Below are 23,024 nucleotides of genomic sequence, written 5' to 3' on the forward strand. Positions count from 1 at the left end.
TATTTGCTTTTTCCTCAGTTTTCTGGAAATTTTGTTGATTTTCTTATACAGATTGAAATTATCATGTTGTTTCTGAAGCAGTTCAATTTCAGTACATAAATTTTTCATCCAATTTTCCTTTGCTTCTTTTATTTTTTTCTTGATGATGTTATGTGTTTCTGTATACCTGGCTAGGTCTTTGTTTTTATACATTCTTCTTGTATCAATAAGAGAAAGAATCTCATCTGTCATCCATTCCTGTTGTTTTATATTATTCACATAACCTACTTCTTCAATACTTGTTGTTACGATAGCATTCTTTAAGCTATTCCAAAGAGATTCCACACTTTTATTTTCTTCTATGTTAATCTGTTGTAATCGCAGGTTAAGCTGTGTCTTGGCACTTTTATTTATGTTCGGGTCTTTCAGTTTTTCTACATCAATTTTCTTTTTCTTCTTTTGTGATTTTTTAGCTGATTTTAATCTAAGACGTACTTCTGCAACTATGGGATTGTGGTCTGATGAGATATCTGCTCCAGGATAAGTCTTTGCACTCTTTATACTACTGTGGAATCTTTTATTTATCAGTATATAATCAATTTGATTTCTGACAATATTATGTTGGTTATCTTGAGGCGATTTCCAAGTGTACAGTCTTCTTGGTGGAAGTTTAAACCAGGTATTTGCTATTGTTAGATCTTCTTCCTGACAGAATTGGACTAGGCGATCTCCTCTGTCATTTCTGGTGCCTAAGCCATGTTCGCCAACAATTTCTCCATCACCCCCTCTTCCCACTTTTGCATTGAAGTCACCCATCACTATGTTTATATCATGTTTCTTTGTTAGGTTTTTAATCTCTTTTAGGTGTTCATAAAACTCTTCAACATCTTCTTCACTTTTGTCAGCTGTGGGTGCATAAGCTTGGATGATATTTATGTTAACGGGGTTTCCCTTAAGTTGTAACAGCATTATCCTTTCAGAAAATGGAATCCAATTTATTACTGATTTCTTCATCTACTATTATAGCTACACCATGTCGATGTTTGTTCTCATCATTCCCAGAGTAATACATTGTCATATTATCTTGTTGACACTTTCCAGATCCTGGCCATCTTGTCTCGCAAATTCCCAAAATCCGGATGCCCAGCCTCTTCATTTCTCTTGTGGCATTTCTTAATTTGCCAGCTTCATACAGTGTTCTGACATTCCAAGTTGCAATTTTAAAAGTGGACACCATTTTGAGCCCAGAGATTCTTCGCACCCCTGTCCCATTTAAGGGACGCCGGGAACTTGGGGCCAATTGTAAGGGTTTGCTCGCCATGGTGGTTGTTCTGGAGATAAGGTAGAGCAGTAGTTTCTCCGTTTGCTTTCTGCTCCGCAGTATTACAGACATACACAATATAATCATATTGCCATCTGCAAATCTCTGATCACAAGCTTTTCTGTCATCATTTGGCTTCAACCTTGTGTCAGTACTGACAATGCTGCTTCCCAATGTCAGGGGCGGTGACCCCAGCAAGTACTTATTTAATGGCGGCACTACTCGCCATGTCACCGAGTTGTCATTGGGCTTTGTGAGGTTTTAAGTGAGACAGAGTTGCCACTTCTGCTCCCCCACGCCCTGATAGCTCAGTCGCTGTTGGTCCATGGCTGCTTATTCGCCAGATTGCTCTGCTTATATCGCAGCTAACCTCCATATCTGAAGGCTGTTCCCCGATCCGCCACCTGGGGACGCACCCGGTAGTAGTCAGCTCTGCCCCAGGACCACATGTATAACTAAGATTTTTGTTCCAGTTAATTGTCAAAGATGCTAACTAAAAGAAAAAAAATAATTATTTGGATATTGCAGAGCAATTTTTTTAAATAGAGCTAAAAATGATCAGGACACAGGGTTCTTTAAGTCTTAGTAGGTCTAGGACTCAGTGTTAATGTATGGATTGAATAATAGGTGACCAAGCACTGATCTTTGTGGTAACCAGTGGTATATGGGGGATGTGAGTCTTGCAGACTCACATCCCCCATATACCACTTTTTGATATCTCTCAGTTAGCAATTTCATATCCATGCTCATATTCTATAATCCAAACCCATATTTTTTCCAATTTAATTTATGCAACAGTTTACCATGCCGTATTCTGTCAAGAGCCTTAGCAAAATCCAAAAGTATCGTGGTATATCCATTTCCCCTTGTCAAGTTCAATGGTAACATGATTATAGAAATTGCTAAAACTTGACCTCCATTAGTAAACCCATGTTGTTATTGCAAAGTAGAGATTCACTGTCAACCCATTTCTGAATGCGAGCCCTAACCAGTTTTTCCAAAATATTCACCACCACTCCTGAGATACCAATTCGTCGATAGTTGGATGCATCAGTTTTTGCACCACACTTATGCAATGTATAAAAATATACATTTTTTATATATATTTATGGTGATAATATATATATATAATCTGAACTAATTCAGAAGATGAGATGTTTCAGTTATTGAATACATGTGTATTTTGAAAATGACTCCACTTTTCCTGGTAAGAAAGATATGTTGTATGCTGTTATTGTTTACAGAGCTAGTTTAAGATTGGGTACTTTGAGTAATTATATTAAAGAAAATGATAATAAAATTATGTGAATGCTATCATAATGATGTAAATCAGCATAAGCTAAATTGCCATCTGTGTGCAATACTAGTCTTTACCTTTCCTCCAGTGCTAGGTATTTTATGATGCTAAGAAATTTAAAATTTTAAATTTAGTCTTCTTTACTGAAAAAAAAAAATATGTAAAATAATTTGAATATAATTTTTTCTATTTTATAGATATAGTCCTGAAACCCTGCTATAGAGACCACACACAGAACTTTTTCAAGTCAGGTCTCCAGTAAGCCTAGTGGTCTCACACTAGGCTGTGAAATTCATCTTTCACCTAAAGATAATTACAAACATCCATGCCCACTGTACGTTTCGAATGCACTGCTCATTGGTTGGAGAGGATACGCTATCTGTTCGGTTGTTAATGACATGATATTTTTGATTCCAGTTTATTTTTGAATGGTTCACAAGAGAAATAATTAATTACCTATTTCACTTTGGGTGCATGCATCTATCTGTGTGTGTGTGTGTGTGTGTGTGTGTGTGTGTGTGTGTGTGTGTGTGTGTGTGTGTGTGTGTGTGTGTGTGTGTGTGTGTGTTTCGCTTGGTTAGCCTAGTGACTATGCGTGTGCTTCGCAACCATATGCCTGTGGAAGGAGTGTCCAAGGTTCGATTCCTATCGATGATGTGAGGAGCTTAAGGATCTTTCTCAGCGCCATAGCCAAGTTAGCCGGTCTTGGGAGTGGACAGCAGGGTTTTCCATCCAGTTTATCTGGGGTTTTTCATCTTGCAAGCAGGAAACTGGTCCCCGTGGACACGCTGCTACAGTCGAAAATACATTTCTCCTCGGCGACAGGCCGACTGGGGGTTGTACTAACAAGAGTCATATCTACGTCACACATGGACCCTGCAATGGAAGCGGGAAAACGTGCAGAGGAAGAGAAAAAAGATGCGTGTGTATTTTATTTATTTATTTATTTTTCCCATAAAGAAGACTAAATTTAAAATTTCTTAGTGTCATAAAATACCAGTATTGAAGGAAAAGATTAATTTTATATACCATCTACTTTAATCTATTGTGATCATACCAAGATCGAATTAGAGAATGTCTTAAAAGAGGAATTTGTTAATATTATTTAAGCCTCACTTTAGCTGTATAGAATGATTGTGAGTCACCAGGTAGATATTAAGTAACAATTCATAGAAAGTATACAACTACACATGTCCAGCATAATGCCAGAGGCAGTAGCTTACGCGGAAGGTACGTCGATGCGAATTCCGTGAATACAAGAGTATAACAGCAAAGGGGAGAGCAAGGGATGAACCCAAGGGGAGAAAAGAAATAGGTCATGTGCAAAGGGGACTCTGAAAAAGGGGGTGCTCGAACGAAGAATATAAGGGAATGAGCGCCGTATCGGCTCTCTCTTTTCTTATCGTTTTCCTGGTTCCTGGTTCGGAAGTTAGTCGGTGGTTCGAGTAAGGGGGATGAAGCGTCAGTGCTACAATGTCAGGCAGTGAGCTTTCCTGAGAATGGGGTAGGATTCCACGTAGAGCTGAAGGTGAAATTTTCAGTTCTAGCAGAATCGAGCCCTCGCTGAAAAGTCCCATCAAGAGGAATAAAGACGTTTCCTGAGACGCAAAGAATTGCGTCTGTGATCGGCAGTAATTATGAAGATAGTGTAGCCCCTACGCTGGCGTAAGGACGGCCAGTAGACAAGAGTTAACCAGACGTACACGTGGTGCTGAAAGATGTCGGAAAAGTTTGGTAAAGTAGAATTACTCTGTTTTGTGTTTAGAATTCTTTAGAAGGGAGAAAATTATTTGTGAATGTAAATTATGAACATTATTCTAAAGGACTTTGTGGACAGACTCTAATTAGATAGTTAGCCTCCTTTTGAGAATAAGAATAATTGATTGGAAAAGATCTTTTTTATGTTGTATGTGATTGATTTAACATTATGAGATTGGGATTGTAGATTTATAGTAACTGAATAATATTAGAATGTTTGTTATATTATATTATGAATTGCTTGCAGAAAGGACTTTTGGTTTAACACCATATTTGCTATCTATCCCAATTATCAGTTACTGTTTTTGCATGCTTTATAACCTTTGATTTAAACTTAAAATGTGTTGATCTTTTAACTCGAGTTTCCTTATTTAGTATTGAGATGAATTGAATGCATGAATTTCTTTAGTGTATTTTGCTTTGATATTCCAATAAACATGATTTATTTGCCTAAACCTGAGTCATGCCTGACTAGGATTCCGAATTACCACTTATGAAAATAGAACCTCTTTTGGCGGGAATGAATTAGAAAGTGTATATAATCATAGATTTAGGTCACAACTGCAGCTGTGTTAAAGTAACACATTGTGTAAGAGCACCTCAGAATCTAGTATTGTCTCCCTGAGTAAGGATCTTTTCTGCTATAGGATACTGGCTGGTGCAGCATAATATAAATTTGCCAGTATCCGAAGAGGAAACAATCCTAGATGTAAGTATATTAGGCCCGATATCTGAAGAAGCAAAATAGCAATTGAAATATAGAAAGGGAAGATATAAATAAGAAAAACAACGACATAACAGATGGAAACAGGCATTGATATCACATAGAAATTATAGATCTAAGACCATTTTTAGAATCAGCATTGACTATAAAGATTTTCCCAACCTCAACAAGTATGGTTGCTTAATTTGCAAAAAAACCTAGGAGATGGTCATTTTGAGACCAGATAGCCTGTCTTCTCTAAATTAACTTTATGGTTAACTGGCCTACACAAAATTGTATCTGAAAAGGAACTAATGTTAGGACAATTTTTATTTTTAGTTACAATTTAAATGATTTCTACAGTGATATGCTGTGCTTTTCACATTTATAATTTGTGATTTGAAGATGTGTAGAAAACCAATGAAATATCAGTAAGTTCATGAAATTAATTTATTTTTTCTTCTGTTGACATTGTTTATACTGCTGTTTATGAATAGAGTATCATATTCTTGTCCACATATTCCTAAATTATGCCCTTTATCAACTTTTCCAGTCATACCTTAACCACCCCTCCTGAGATTGATCAGTCTACCAGTACAGTAACGAGAGTATGAAGTGCCTATGGCAAGTGTCTAACTTGCGTCCCCCCCCAACCCAAAAATGGCAAAAATTTTGAAAAATTTAAATGTAACAAGCTAAATTTTACTAAATGCAATATGTTAAATACTTACTATTAACCTCATCAAAATGAATTGCAGTGTGTTACAGAATTTGTGAGTTGAAAGTGGCATATTGCAAAAATTTAAAAATACAATATAAAATAGCAGACTTTTATATCTATTTTTTATTTTTATTTTTTACGTTTTGTGCCCATGGGGGGTGCCTCTTTCATCATGCCCTCGTTATGGCACTGCAGTCTACCTAGTCTTGCCATAAATACTGTTACAACTTCCACACACTTCTGCACTGCCCACAGAATTGCATGAGCCCAGTTCTCTTAGTGGTACTGTGCACATCCTACATTCGCATGTTTATCAGTAGAGGAGTTGTACTGGTTAAAATAAAATGGGGAGATTGTGAGAACCATGTAGCTGTAATAGCACACTTCACAAGGTTGAAATGCAGCCACCTCTTATTTTCCAAACACTAAAAATATTCAGGATCATTAGGATGCTTGTGTATCAGACTATTAACCATTATAATGATACAGAAGATGTATCTGACCCTCAAAGAAGAGGTTGACCATGCTGCATTAGGACACAACAGCTTGTGAGGGCTGTGAAGGCATGCCTCCTGTGAGAACGCCAAAAGTGATATTGCAAGAGATTTACATTTTGCAGAGAACAATATCAGTTCATCAGTTAGTACAAGTTAGTCACTTGTACTAACTGATGACCTGAGGATAAGAGCCTATCATCATTCATTCTACAGGATATTTCCTAACACCACAACTTGTGTGTCAGAGGGTGATAAAATCAAAGGCACTTCTTGGAGAATATGTGAAAGATTTTCACCATTGAAGAGTTGTTTAACTGCCAAAATGATTGGGTTTATGCCCCAGATGGTTGCACAACACATGCCATAGCACCCAGGATTCAGAGAGATCATCATGATCCTGCATCAGTAATAGTTTGGCAGGGTTCACATATTAGGGAATATCCAAGTTGCCTTTCTGCAAGAAAGGGGTCAGAACTTCCATCAAAGTATCAAGACAATGTGCTGGAACTCGTGGTATGGTCCCTGAACAAAACCTTATTTCACGGTAGACAGTGGACCTTCCAACAGCACTCAGCCCCTGCTCACAAGGCAATGATCACACAACAGTGGTTGAAGGCGAATGTGTCTGACCACATTTCACCATTTGATTGGCTGTCTGGAAGTCCTGATCTGAGTCTTTTGGATTTCAAATTGTGATTGGAGCCTGAGAGAGTAGCTTGCAAGAAACAACACCCCAGCATCGCCAGCCTGAAAGTGAATTTGAATCAAGCATTGGTAGCATTTCTTTTGGATGTTGTTCATGCTATCATCAGTAGTATGTGGCTTGACAGACTTCAGGCATGCATGAAGGCAGAAGAGAGACATTTCGAACATAGAGTACAGCTACGAGGGTGGTCTGAAAAGTTCTCAGCCTAGCAATGAAAAAACGAATTTATAATTTCAAAATTATTTTTCTTTTTCAACATAATCTTCCGTAAGACTAATACATTTATTCCAACAGTGCTCCAGCACCATTATCCATCAAAGTATCTTACTGAGAACCCTGTAGTGGTTCTCAGTAAGATCTGCAAAATTACCCCTCTACAGCTGCAATCACCTCTTGATTAGGAAAAAAATGCTGATCAGTGAGGAAGAGCTTAAGTTTTGGGAAGAGATAGAAGTCAGAGCGAGACAAATCTGGGGAATAGGGTGGATGTTCCAACAATTCATAGTGTAGATCCCTTAATTTTCCCATTGGCAAAACACCTTTGTGGTCAGGTGCATTGTCCTGATGAAAGATGATTTTTTTCTTCTGCAAACTGGATCTTTTCTCATGAATTTTTTCGTCTAGTCTAGTTAAAAGATCGGAATAATATTCCCCGGTTATTTTTTACCCTGTTCAAGAACCAGGGAATATTATTCCCCAGTTCTTATATCTGTCATAAGCATCCATGTGAAATTGCAAGTCAGAAATCATTGGTCATCCTACACTAGATTGTGCACTTGATCAATGATTTCTGACTTGCAATTTCACATGGATGCTTATGACAGATATACCATCTTAGGAAAAAAATCTTTCCGATAGTGTTGCCATCTATGGTTGAGGCCAAGAACTTTTCAGATCACCCTCGTATACATGTGGTTTGTATGTGCTGAAAGCTTCTTCCTTTTACGTTTTAGGCCTAGTGGCCTGTTATGGAGCTGTCCCGAGGATAAGGTGGTTAATCCTATGCCTCCCGGTGTGTCCTATGTCTGTAGATACATGTGTTCATGGGGCTGGTTTGCCTGTTCTGGGGACGAAAACCTCGAGTTTCCAAGTTAAAAAAACTCCCTACCTCAATATGAGACTAGCTAAGTCACCTTTCATTGAATGATACCAGATAAAGGTTCCTCATGGAAAGACCTGGGTTCGATTACATCAGTAATCGAACCCAGGTCTTTCCAACCAAAGGGCTTTGTCTATATCGACTGAGCTACAGCGGCTCATGCTTAAAGCTGTAAATCAGGGGTTCCCAACCCTATGCCTGCGGGCACCATGACGCCCGTCGACCAATTTGTGTGTGCCTGCCGCTGTTCAACCGTGTGCCGTATAGTTTGAAATAATCACACAACAATTCTAAAGTAGACGCGCATTCGAAGTTGTTCATTCCAGTTTAAGAACTGGAATATCATTATATTCTCCTAATTATGAAGCACTGGCCAATGAAATGCAATACCAAAGATCACACTAACTTACATATATCTATATTTAAATTTTTATATAATGTAAACTTTTAAGTAATAAAACATTTAATTATAATGTAAACTTTGTATGTATTCATTTAACAAACGAATTCAAAAAATTTGCTTGAAAAAATAGATGGTGCTGTTGCCCTGTCGGTATTTTAGAATGTGCTCTAGGAAACAAAAAGGTTGGGAACCCCTGCTGTAAATGATTTACTGATAGATTAAAGGTTTATGTGCTGTTCAAGTTGAAACAGTATTTATGGCTAGACAGTTTATATTTTGTAACATCTCTTGGTATAACAGAACTGTTTGTAATCTTTTTATTCTCTTGGCATTCCAGCATTGCTTTAATTTAAATTAACAGCACCTATTTTGAGAGTTTGTCAATTCTGTTGCACCTTCTTCTATTGTATTAATAGCTTGTTCGTTTCCATGGTTATATTCATTTAGATTTTTTATTATCCTCAAAATCTCAGTTCTTACATCAATCCATATCACATAAGTTGCATTATCTTTATCTGGACGATACATTCATGAAAAGTGGTTATTTAGCAATTCAAGTGTTTTCTAATTTAGTCTTCTCATTACCATCTATATTCATTAAAGTTATTCTTCCTTTCACTTATTATATACAGTTAGTAATATCCTTTGATTTTCTCTCATTTTGCTTTCCTTAACATTATTGTTATGTTTATACTGCTTATGAGTTTTCTGATCACAATTTCTCTTTATCTTTTCTCCACATCTTCATTTTTGTGCAGAGCCAACTTCTTGATGATTATGCTGTTACTCATCTGTTTGACTTCTACTTGACCTCTTGATCTTTAGTATGCAATCCGATATGGCTTTCCTCATGCATCCCTTGAGCATTTCCCATGCTCAATATTTATTCAATCACACTTCACATGGATAATATTCTTCTGACAAATAGTAATAAACATTCTGCAGAATTGAAACTTTTGTGTTCATTATAGGATAGGAAGTTGCTTTTCACATTTTCAAATTAACTTTTTTTTTCTTTTTTCTTTTCTTTTTTTTTTTGAAATGACTAATGTGTACTTTTATCTTTACACTGTAATTAAAATAAATGTACTGAAAAAACATACAAGAAGATTTCTCTTCTGAAACATACTGCTGTATGCAACCTGAGATAGATTTGCTTGCAGCTTCCAGTGTGTGTGTGTGTGTGTGTATATATATATATATATCATTGTGCATTTTTAATTAGTAGCATCATGTGAGTTATTTTTTAGAATAAATTAATGAAATATTTTATACTTGTAATATTCAGGCAGAGCAAGTGAAACAGTTATTGTATCCACACAAGAAAACAACAACTATTTATGATCCTTGGTCTGCACTGCAGAGGGACAGCTTTGGGGCCTTTGATACTTCATTTGATGAAACTACTGTTAAAACCCTATATGGAATCCAACTTCAGCAGCTGGAAAATCTCATTCTACAACAAAAAAGATCCCAAGCTAAATTAAAGGAACAGCTTAGAGAAGCTGATGAAAGATATGAAAAAGTAATTGTATATTTAAACTTAGATTGTAGTTTTCTTTTTACAATTAATAATTTACAATTATTACTTCTACAATTTGTTATCAACTGACAACTTTTTTCCACTTTAATTCTGTAAATGGGAAAGAAGTAATTTATACCCCCCCCCCTCCGACCTGTATCCAAGCCCTGGTTCTCAAAAAAATGTCCCTCTGCTGTCCATTATAAAAATATAGCTTATTATATTAGCCATTATAAAAATTCCAGCTTCTCATTCAGCTTACATAACAGCTAGAAACATTAAAAAAAAAAAAAAAAAAAGTTCCAATTCTGAAGCAGATGTCATAAGAATTAAATGCAATAAACTTGCCTTCTGGTCCCTTGCTGAGACTGTTGGATGTAACTTCTGCCTCTCTTGCATCCTGATGGCACTATTGTAACCTCACCTAAGGAAAAGGCAGACCTCTTGGCATCCGTTTTTTTCCCTCCAACTCCTGCCTGGATGACCAAAGCAGTTCACCTCCTGTACTTCCACAAGCTGCTCACTGCATGTCTCCTCTGAACATTTGCCAAAAGGACATCAGAAAAACTCTCATTAATCTTGATACTAATAAGGCTCCTAGTCTAGATGGTATTCCTCTAGTTGTGCTCCAGAATTGACATCCATCCTGTATAGTTTATATAAACTTTCATATTCTGCTGGCATTTACTCAACAGCATGGAAGCAAGCCCACACCAACCTATACTCAAAAAAAGAGAGACAAAAGTCAGGCATCTAACTGTTGTCCCATTGCTCTCACATCAGTACTTTCAAAAGTGATGGAGATAGTTATCAACAACCAAGTACCTGGAGATTCATCAGTTAATTAGTGATCACCAATATGGATTCTACCATTCTCATTCTACATCCAACCTCTTAGCTAATCTCACCTATTTTTGGACTTGTGCCATGGAAAGGTTTGGAGAAACTCATGTTATCACACTCTGTTTCTAAGGCATTTGATCGTGTCTGCACTGAGGTCTCCTGAACAAACTGCCATCTTATGTCCTCTCCCCTCTACGCTTGGTGATTATATTGCCAGCTGGTTTTTCATTGTATGTCATGGTGAATGGCTTCTTTTCATAAGATTTCCCAATCAATCTGGGGTGCCGGATTTCTGTGGTCTCACCTGCACTTTTCCTCCTTTACATCAGTATGACTTCCTTTCTCTGACTTCAAATCCTATTCACAGCTTTGCCGATGTCAGTACTCTTCATTCCTCTTCTGCATTCAATAAACCCTGCAGTATCCTAATGTTAGATGCCTTCCATAACCAGTGACTTAAACACTGACTTTCTCATCATCCTGAAATGAAGTGAAAACAACCTAGGAAATTTCAATGTCAAAAAAAAAACCCAAGCCTATCTTATTATCTACAAAAAAAATCCCACATCATCTACCCAATGTTCCAGTTTCCTTTCAAGATCAACTTTCTCTTCTTGGGTTGACTGTCACATCCAGTTTATCCTGGCATAAACATATTACTCACATAGCCTCAGCTTCTAATGAGTTTGGTGTTCTTTTCCATTCTAAGCATTACTTCTCTTTCTCTTAGATCCATCCAACTTTGGAGTACTGTTCCCACATTTTGGTTTGGAGCATCCAAGACCTAAGAATTCTTGATGATATTCAGAAGGCAATTTGATTAATAGACAACTCTTTCCTCATGGACTCATTTCATTCATTTTATCATAAGTGCTCTGTTTCAGCACTGTGCCTTTTCTATAGCCACATACAACAGAACTGGTAGAGTTCTGTTGACAGAAAGATTCCTCTGAAAACCTTTCTTTCAACAGAACTCAACCACGGTTAGAGCTGTATAGAGAATACATCTGTTTTACCTTATGGCCAGACACATTATACACCTTTCTTTGTCACCTCATTAATATACATCCAAGAATGCAGTTTATGATGGAAAAGGAAAATAACAATAGTTCACCCTTCATAGATACCTTAGTGACATGCCTTCTGAATGGCAGCCTCTCCTTCACTGCATACAGAAAAGCCACTCACAGGCAGATACATTCACAAACTTTCCCATCCTCACCATTTTTCTCAGCAATATGGTATTATTATAACTGTAACGAATAGAGCCCACAATCTTTGTTCTGGAGGGAACCTCTCTTTCAACAGAACTCAATGACATACACAACACCTTTCTATTCAGTGGCTATATAGCTTGTAGCTTCCAGAATTAAAAAAAAAAAAAAAAAAATTTTATCCTCTCCCAATTTGCAACCATTCCTTCAGAGGGATTTCAGAAATGCCATTACCATCCAGGGTACATCATTAAAAAATACAACCTTTTTGCACATCTTTAAACCCCACCAGAAACTGGCTACCTTTATCTGGTCTACCAAAGATTAGCTTCCATCTCTCTCTCTCTCTCTCTCTCAGTGACTAGAATATATAAAGTACCCTTTTCTGCAAGTTGCCATACTATGGACAAATAGGTAGATCAGCCTCCATCCATTCAGATGAACATGACTGGCATCTGTAATCACGAATAAGGTCAGTCTGGTCCTGCAGACCATCTATTGGATACCACTCACAGAATCTCCTGAAAGAAAGCCACTATGCATGCTACATCACAGTAAATTTAAAAAAGAAAAACTATTTTAGAAATCTGTAGCAGCACTCAGAAATCAACCAAATTTACACATATACAGTTGCAAGAAACTTCCCAAAATTTGAGAAATACTAATCCTCATAGATCCCAATTTACAATCTAGGACTCTAGTCATAGCCATGTGTTTTCATTAAGTTTTGTGTTGCAGTTGTTGGTTGTAATCCCTGAAGATGCCTCAGTGACTGAGACAAAATATTGTTAGCATTAAAAATAGATGAAAAAAGTGTGGACGAGGGGCGATTAAAAAAAAAAAAAAAAAAAAAAAAAAAAAAAAAAAAAAAAAAAAAACCAGAGCCTTGGTTTACAAGCCAAACATGGCAGCAGGTCGCTCCAAACCACCAGTAGTATGAAGATGCTCATTGGACTCTCATTGGAATCTCATTGGACACTGAAAGACATACCAACTAGAAATCTGGTGAACATTTTCTTTAACTAGGGAAGATGTTCCTTGATGGGGGCACCAATCACTAGATATGTTATAGTTTTTCATTTGTGGGAACAGGCCATTGGAAGATGAGGAGGACTAATATACAGTATATATTACACATTGACAGCCCTTAGCAGCTCCAATTTGTCAAATCTTGTTGCTTATCTTCAGCAAGAACTAACATTATTTTCCCTTCTCAATTTCTCCTTGTAATCACTCTAAATTTTTTTTTTTTTTATGCTTCTTGTTTGTAGTGATCCTTCTACAGTGGGACCATAGAACACAAAGAAGTGTCCTGTCCATTTTTATAGTTTGGAATTTCTCCACATATTGTAATTTTGATATTAACTACCGTTCAAGAAGTTTATATTTATGTTTTGCATACCAATTATTTCTTCATTTCTCAGATCACTGTTGCTAAAATATGTCATCTTATAATTGTTAGTTAATTAGCAGTATTTCACCTGTTTTATTATTATTTTTAATAACATCAGTTATGTTGGTATGATACTTTTCTAATTCTTCTGCAGTTTTGCTTCTTTTGCATTGATACTTCTTATATCACTGGGGACTATTTTGTTGAAGTCTGTTCAGTAGATAAATGTTTACACTCACTGTTTCTCTGACAAAAACAATGAGAACCTTGTTTAATTAGACAACTATCTAGCTGGCATGATATTCCATCACATCACACCATTTTTGTTTGTGGATTAAGCTGATATTGAATACAGTTTGGTCATGTAAGTTTTAAATTGCCAGCCCATCGTAATTTGTTCACAGTCCAGATGGATACCACATAACAGTGGTGGTGGTGGAGTAGATTATACAGTGAGAAGGTAAGGAATTGGACGTAGGACAACTCCTGTCACTCCTGCATTTTTTGTAAGTCATGTTTAAGTCTTCTCTTAGTTATTTAGCTATAAGCATTCAGGAACCTTAATTATTTTGTAATATTTGCATTTAAAATACTGGCATGTTTTTCTGAAAACTGTATATGATTCGAATAGAAACTTTATATCTTTTTTTTTTCTTTCTTTCTTGAGTACCAAAGCTGTTGATATGTTGAGCAGATATGGAAAGTGTCACTGTATTGATCTTTTGTATTCACTTTTTTTCAAGTTGTGTGGCTGTTTTCATTAGACGGATCTCATTCTTCTGAGTACAGCATTATGCAATTATGCATATAATCTATGCCTCTGGACACCTGAGCTGCCTTTTCTTTAGTTTTGATGGGCAAATTAGTCCGACTCCTTTGCAAATGCTTGTTTGCTTATGCTTATTGCTCTTACACCTATAAGGTGCACGAGGCCATGTGTTTAGCATGCCATGCTCTTCAGTCCAGTGCTGCTTCTCTTGCTCTCCCCAGCTCGACCATCCTAGTTTGTTTTGTTCTTTAATTGCCATCTGGTGCTATGTAATTTTGGGTCTTCCCCCTCTTCCTTTTACCATCAGGCACCCATGTCAATGCTATTCTTGTGTGTTCTGATTTTGGCATTCTCAATACACAGCCTATCCATGTCCATCTGCAGTTCTTTAACTCTATTGTAATGGGTTTTGCTTGTGTTTTGTTGTATATTTCAATATTTGAGATTTTAATGGCCAGTAAATTTTGAGAATTCTCTGAAGACATTTTTTTTTTTGGAAGGCATAAATTTTATTTTCTTGTAGTTTGGTTAATTTCCATGATAAAAGTAGTTCAGATTTAATAATTGAATTAAAAATTTGCACCTTTAAATTTGTTTTTATATTAGATGACTTCCAAATGTTCTCTAGTTTTAAATGCATAGCAAGATTTTTTTTTATTCTTATTGCAGTGTCCTTGTTGGTACCATCTTCTATGTTGACAGTTGCTCTGAGGTAATTAAAAGTGTGTGTCACTTCTACTTGATTTCCATTTATAAGGATTGGGTCATTCTTTTTACTGTTGATTTTTAATATTTTGGTTTTCTTCTCATTCATGTATAAGCCTTTTTGTTTAGCAGTTTCTTCTAACTTTGTTGTCTTAATTTTCATGTCTTCAAATCTAGATGATATTTGTAGAATGCCATCAGCATAGTCCAAATCTTCTAATATGTTGTCAGTTCCATCTTATTCCAGTTTTCAGGTTTTTCAGGGTATGATGCATTATCCAATCTATGACAATGATAAAAAGTGTCCCAGACACGACACAGTCTTGCTTAATGCAGTTTTGATGTCAAAACATTTGGAAGCTGTTCCATTTACTAGAATTTGTCCTTTACTTCCATCATACAAATCTTTTGTGATATTTATTATTTTGTCAGGGAATCCATTAATTTTCTGGATTTTCCATAGTCTGTGCTGTCAAATGCTTTGAAAAAATCAGTAAAATTGAGATATATAGTTGAATTTAGTTCGACACTCTGTTCAGATATGTTTCTATGAATAAAAATTTGATTCAGTGTGCTTCTTCCATTTCTAAAACCTGCTTGTTCTATTCTCAGTATCTTACAGGAAACGTGGTCTGTAAGATTACCTTTTTTTTTGGAATTTTTACTATTTGTGATTCTTTCCAGGTACTCGGAACCTTCTTAGATGTCCACATGAAATTAAAGTTTATACAGTATAGTTGCTGATGTTTTTAAGTCAGCTTTGAGCAGCTCAGCACTAATGTTATCATTTCCACTTACTTTTCTATTCTTTTGGATCTTGATTTCTTGCACTGTGATCTCTCCCATGTTTACATCAAATTCATTTAGTATTTCTTTGAAAGCGGATTCAATATTTGGATTTATGGAATCGTCCTTGGCAAATAGGTGTCACTAATTTTGTATTTCCAAAGAAATTTTGTAAGTTTTAGCAAAATTGAACTGATTTATTCTTCATTTGTTGCTTTCTTTTCTTATTTTTGCTGTGTGCCTCTTTTTTTTTTTCTTTTTTTTTCCAGACAGTCTAATAATTTGATCCAGTATTTACAGTTTTTATTAAATGGAAATTTTATGCATTTTCCCCCACTAGTTATTTTAAGTAGGGGAATTATGATTCCATACACCTCCAAGGAGTCTGGTGGTTAGGCATGTTGGCTATTGATAACTACTTTTTTAATGAAATTATAATGTGGAACTCCAATAAATTAATTAATATTACCACCACTACATGATGTTTATACACCACTATGGCCACTCAGGACTTGCTGACCATGCAGTGAACTCCTGCCGAAGGATATGCAAATATAAATGCTTTCGTATTTATATTTCTTTCTTTGCTTCTGCTTTTATTAATTACCCATACCTCAACAAACTGTTTGCATGAAACTGTCTCAAATCTGCAAGCTCTCATCTCCATACTTCAGCCTAGCAATCAAGGACATCCATTTTAGCCCACTAGGAGGCACTGTTTAGGACTTAGGTTTACTTTCAGTTGCCATGCTTCAGCCTTATTACTTAAGTACATGCAGGCACCGTAGTATCATAATTGTATTGTATTGTGTTCCCTGATGATCATCAGAGAAATAAATTTAATCTTAATTAAATTTATTGTAGTTAATATTAGTCCATGTTGTATTTCCTTTAAAAAAACTGCTGTTAACTCCATGGAAGAGCAGCACTCCACTCAACACAATTCACTGTCTACTACACTACTTAATCACATCTGCACTACCCTGCTATCCAATTGACAAACTGTGTCCTCCACCATCTACCAATAGTATTTTTGTCTCATAATTGCATGTATTCTCTGGCCAATTTGCCAGTATGTGGAATGAAAAAATCCAATTTTCCTGGAGAAAAAATCTTGCTATCCGCATATGAGATTGGCTAGGATAAAAATAAAAACATAACAAGAATGTTGAAAGTTTATTTTTCACTTGGTATAAGAGTATAATAAATTTAGTTTAATCCTTTATCCAAGTGTGAGCAAACAATGTTTGCGCCTGAAAGTACTTTCAGGCGCAAACTATCTTAATACTATCTTAATAGTAGTTAAAAATATACTTGATAAAAATAAACAAAGAATATTTGATGTATTTGTGTTCTGGCAAAATTTCTTCCTAGATATTATATGAAAACTTACTGCCAGCTCTTAGAAAATAATTAAAATATGAAAAGAGAAAAAATGTAATTTGATTTTAAAAAAAATAAAAATAAACTATTTAAAGTAGCAAATATTTTTTGTTCTTTTCCATGTTAATCAAGAGCAGACTTTTATAAATTTTTTAAAATATTATTAGCTAATAGCTGAACTGGAAGATGAAAAGCATAAACATGCTCAGGACACTGCACAAGGAGATGATGTTACATACTTACTTGAGAAAGAGAGAGAGCGATTAAGGCAAGAAGTTGAATTTGAACGGCAACAAAATAGAAGATTAGAAAAAGATATAACTTGCCTTACTGATTCAGTAGAACAAGAAAGACTTAGACAGAAACAAATAGTATTACTTTTATTGGCAGAAAGAAAACGGCTAATCCTGAGATTTCTAGAAGAAAGACAGACAAATGAGAAATTGGCTCAAGTAGGTGTTATTTATAATTAAATATTTGGATGTCAGTGAATGTTTCTAAAATAACATATATGTAAAGTAATAATCTTATCTAAACTTTTTCCATTGCCTTTGTTTTCTTCCTATTTTTCTAAATTTCATTCTTTAATAATTACTGTATCCTTCCATTTATGGTCCCACTGATATGATCATCGGCTTGTCGAGAGCTCCTGAAAAGATCAGTAGTATTTTATGTTATCATTGGCAATTTTACCAGAATTTTACGTAGTATTGTTTGTTTTTTGTATCTTAGTGTGTCTGTGCGATTTTTGTGTGTTTTCTGTGTTATTTTAATTATTATTTTTAAGATACGATAGCATCCACATGGCACCAATAAAAAAAAATGGCGGCCAGGTCACCATGTTTGTTTAAGAATTTTGATATAAAAGAGTTTATGCAATATGCTGTCTGTGAGATGTATGCTTTGCTAAGAGCGGTTGGAGTCTGGTTAGATGGTGATAGTGGAGTAAATATGTGCAGAAAGTGTAAGGAGAATGAGGATCTAAAGCATGTTTCGGGTGGCAAGAGTGATATCGTTAAAGAAAGTTAGAATATAGTGATGTGATAAGAAATTGCAAGGTAGTACCAGATAGCTGTGAGAGCGATGTTGAAAGTGCAAATGAAGGTAAAAATACAGAATGAATGGATGATTTAAATGATAATGAAAATGGTGAGATAAATGCAAGTAGTGAGATTGTACAGTTGAGCGGAGCAATACATAGAGCAAAACGGCAACTGGAGCGTATGCAAAAATGTGTACCAAACGTACCAACTAATAAACGGCGAAAGTCTGATACAAAAAATAAGAGAATGTTCGTAAACATAAACAAAATGAAGGAGTGAGTGCTGTACGGAGATTCATTATTAAGAGGTGTGATAGTTGAGAGTTTGACAAAATCGTACCAACCAGGTGCGAACATAAAGGACGTCAGTGAGTCTATTAGAGCGCAAAAACAGAGGGTGAAAGAAATGATAGTCGTGGCAGGAACAAATGATTTGAAAGAAGACAAAATGGAAATGATAGAGGATGTGAGGGAATTACTTGAGATAGCAAAAGAGAAGAGTGAGAGAGTTAGGATGGTGAGTATTTTGCCGCGGTATGACAGTGAAGTGTTTTTAGGAGGAGGGCCATAATTGCCAGTGACTTTATGCACTGGTTATGCATGGAGAGTGGTGTGGAATTTGTGGATGTGTGGAGTGAGTTCGATGGGCGAAAGGATTTATATAAGATGGATGGTTTATATTTGAATGGATTTGGTGTATGGAGGCTTGAAAAAGTGTTGATGAATGAAATGGAAGTGGATGTACAGACTCAGGGAAACTAGATTTATTAAGGGGGGGGGGAGTCGATATGCAGACTTTAGGGAGGCAGTTGAGTGTATGAATGAGTATAACATGCCCGAGCGAGTACAAAGGACAATAAATAAGAATGGGATAGTTAGTATAAGGCATCAAAGTAGGGATGGGACTAACGGGCTTCTGCAATTCATATACACAAATGCCAGGAATATTAGGAACAAGAAGGAGGAGTTTTTAGCCTTGATTGGCGCTTCCAGGCCACAGGTTGTTGGTATTAGTGAAACATGGCTGACAGAAGATGATAAAGCTAGTGGCATTGAATGTGATGGGTATAGCGTGTTCAGGAGTGAAAGGGAGGATAAAAAGGGGGAGAGGAGTATTATTGATGATAGCTGATGAGTTGCAGCCAAGGAGTATAGAAGTTGAACTGCAGGATAGAAAAAAGAGCACATTTGAGGCTATTTGGTGTGAGATAGAGGCTAGCAGAACAAAATATACAATTGGGCTGCTATAGACCAGGAGATGGAATAGATGGTGGGGATAGTATGCATAGGCAAATATAAGAAATGAGTGGAAGAAGGGTAATTATTATGGGGGATTTCAATTATGGTAACATTGATTGGAAGGAGGAGAGGGCACATGGGAGGAAGGAATTGGATTTTATGCAGTTATTAAGGGACAACTATCTGCGACAGCATGTAATGGAAAATACTAAGGGGCAGAGAGTGCTTGACCTAGTAATCGCATCTGAGAATGTGGCTGTAACGAACATGACCATGTTGTCACCAATTGGTGAGAGTGATCATAAGGTCATGACTTGGGAGGTGGCTAAAGGAGTGGAATTTACAATTAAGACAGAGTACATGTGGAATTACCAGGCTGGTAAGTATGACAAGCTTAGGAGTATGCTTGGCTTATCATCATCAATTTACAGTGCCATGGCATGTAAAACTACAAGGGTTGGATGTTGATAATGCATGGGAGGTGGTTAAGAAGTGTTTGCAGGAGGCAATGGTTGATACCAAGAGTCCGAATAATAAATCAAGTAGGGGTTAAATGGATGAATAACACCATTAAGCTTGAGCTGCAAAAAAAAAGAAACAATTGTGGAGGGAATTTAAGCAGAAAGGTGACCAGCAGGTGCAGGAACAGTATAAAACTCAGGCCAGAAAGGTAACAAGGGTAGTAAGAAAATCAAAAGCGGATTATGAAAGAATATTGGCCATGCAGGCCAAAGAGAATCCCAAACAGTTTTTTCAATATGTTGCAAGTAAAAGGAAAAATGTTCATGGCAGAATGATTTTAAAAAATGCTGAGGCTAGGGAGGTAACCAAATCAGTCGATATAGTTGAATTATTGAGCAAGCACTTTGCACGAGTATATCATCCAGGTAGTGACATTGCAGGAATGGAAGAACCAACAGCTTATACTGGAATTGTGATGAATGAAGTAGAGGTAAATAGTCTATTACAGAACCTCAATATCAATACATCCGTGGGATTGGATGGTATACTGGCTCGTGTTGTACATGAAGCGGCTAAAGAATTGTCAATGCCCTTGACCATTTTGTTTAATTTGAGCCTCGGGTCTGGATCAGTCCCAAGGGGATGGAAAGAGGGGAAAATAGTCCTCCTGCATAAAGGTGGTTCCAAGGTTGCTGTTGAAAATTACTGACCGATTAGCATATCGATTAGCATATAATCATTGTCAAGGTCTTAGAGAAATTAGTAATTAGAGAAAGGAAAGAATACAGGATTGGATAGATGAAAATGGATATTGTATGGGGGTAAAACATGGTTTTGTGAAGGATAGATCATGCCTCAGTAACTTGCTCACGTTTTATAACACAGTGACAGCTGAACTGGAAATTTGAAAGGGCTGTTTCTTTTCTTCCATCTCAAGAAGAGCTAAATTTTGATAAATGCTAAATGAAGATAGATTATCATCATCAAATTCCTGCCATGTACCCTCAAGGGGTGTACAGGATATGATAGTACTACATGAAAAATTTACATCATTACTAACTTCCTATCTACAATTTTCCTCCAAATCAGTCTGTTACTTGTCAAGACTCCAACATTATCAGATCTTATATTTCTATCGTCTAAGGCACTTTGTACTGTATCAATCTATCTATATCTTGGTCTTCCTCTGGGTCGTTTTCATGCCAACCTGGCAGAGAACACTTGTTTTGCTAATCTTTCCTCGCCCATTCTGTTGAAATGACCATACCACCTGAGATTAGCTCTGCTAACGCGTTGCTGGATGCTGACAATATCAAGTTCTTTCCTAATATTCTCGTTTTTAATATGATATTGCTGATACCCATTGACACCATATAACTATAGTGTATTGAATAGCTTCTCTTTTGGCACCTTGTCATATGCCTTTTCCATATCGACAAAACCTAAATACGGATCTTTGTTATATTCCCATGATTTCTCCACTATTTGTTGTAAATTGAAGATCTGATCCTGACAGCCTCTATTTGACCTGAATCCAGCTTGTTCTTCACCAAGCTTTTCTTCCACAATTCTTCTCAACCTTTTTCTCAAGTATACTTGCATATATCTTACCAGGAATACTCAGCAGAGAAATACCTCTGTAATTCACACATTCAGTTTTATTTCCCTTTTTATATATGGGTACTATGAGAGCTCTACTCCACTCCAATCAGCTAGAATTCGTCCCTCTGTCCAGGCATTCTGAACTATGCAGTGCAGCCACTGTAAGACTTTTATATCACCATACATCAGCATTTCTGGTCAAATATCATCTATCAGCCTTTCCACATTTCAAGCCTTTGATAGCTTTTTCTATGTTAAAAATACCAAGCAATTTTAAACCTGGTTTTACTCCATTTCCCAAGTAAGCAAACAGACAAACAAGTCAAGTTTGCGCCTGCAATTAATGCAAGTCTAGCTGATCCTACAGGTAGTGCAAGACCAAGGCAACTCGTGGTAAAAGTGGCATAAGCTCTGATCACTAAAAGGTGGCATAAGCTCTGATCATTAAAAATACCAAGCAAATTGCTTGGTATTTTTAACATTTATTATACCCAAGGTAAAATACTTTTGGCTTTTTCTATGTCAAGTATTTATGTGTTTTCCTGATTGTATGCCTGTTTGGTGTTTTTTACCACTGTGCTATCATTGCTTGTTTCATTTTGCAATTTTTCGAAGTAATTACTCCATACTTCAAGGATATCTTTATCTCGCGTTTTCATGTCACTTATATCATCTCTAACTCCTTTTACAGCATTTTTTCCTCTCTTTCTAAGCTTCTTCAGCAACCTCCAGAATATCTTACCACCTTCTTGATATTTATTTTCTATGTTCTTGCCAAAATCCTCCCATGACTTTTGTTTAGCTTGTTTTACACAGTGTTTTGCTTTCTTACATTTGTCCCTGTATTCTCTAAGCCCAAGCTGACTTATTTGCCAGGAACTTTTGATTTGCTTTCTTCTTTTCCTTCACTGCCTCTTTAACTTCCTGTGTCCACTATGAAGTTCTAATTTTTCTATCCTTGCAGACAACTTCACCACATGCGTCTCTAGCTGAATCAATCAGGGTTTTCTTGAAGGCTTGCCACTGAATCTCCAAGGTTTGGTTCCTGTTCTTAAATTCTTTCATTTTTTCTTTAATAATCTTTGTGTATTTTATTCTTTTATTCGCTTTAAAACTTTCTTACATGTTATTCTTTTCAATATGAAATTCAGTATTATCCTGCTCAAGACTAAATAGTGATCGCTTCCAATTTCAAATTGGAAGCGATCACTATTTTCTCCCTGGTGTCCTGCACCAGGGAGAAAACATCACTATCAACAATAACATAGTCGATGAGACTTTTCTTATTCCATGCTTCTTCTCTCCATGTGAATTTGTTTACATTTTTATGTTGGAACATGGTGTTAGTAATAACCAGTCCATGTCCTGAGCAGAAATCCAACAGGTATTTGCCATTATTATTATTAGCTTTGCTCTTTTCTCCAGATTTTCCAAAAATATTTTTGTATGTCTGACAATCATTTCCTGCTCTGCTATTTAGATCCCCAACAAGGACCAACTTTTCCTTTTTCATTGTGTCAGTTGCTTTTTCTAAAGCCTCAAAAAATTCCTCCACTTCTACCTTAATAGAACCTTCTCTG

The 23,024-nt window shown here is 36.3% G+C and overlaps 1 protein-coding gene across 3 annotated transcripts in view; it reads left to right on the forward strand.

The window, feature by feature from the left end:
- LOC150109810 (filamin A-interacting protein 1-like) overlaps positions 1-23,024 on the forward strand; it is a 238,930-nt gene that overhangs the window by 132,715 nt on the left and 83,191 nt on the right. For all 3 annotated transcript variants that reach the window (XM_090396745.1, XM_090396762.1, XM_090396754.1), the window contains exons 4-5: positions 9,773-10,009; positions 17,267-17,551. In XM_090396745.1, the coding sequence (XP_090252871.1) occupies positions 9,773-10,009; positions 17,267-17,551 (522 nt within the window). The remainder of the gene's footprint in view (positions 1-9,772; positions 10,010-17,266; positions 17,552-23,024) is intronic.

The sequence above is a fragment of the Typopeltis vanoorti genome, chromosome 1, assembly GCF_054136105.1.
Source record: "Typopeltis vanoorti isolate ZY-2024b chromosome 1, IOZ_Tvanoo_1.0, whole genome shotgun sequence".
NCBI classification, from domain to species: domain Eukaryota; kingdom Metazoa; phylum Arthropoda; class Arachnida; order Uropygi; family Thelyphonidae; genus Typopeltis; species Typopeltis vanoorti.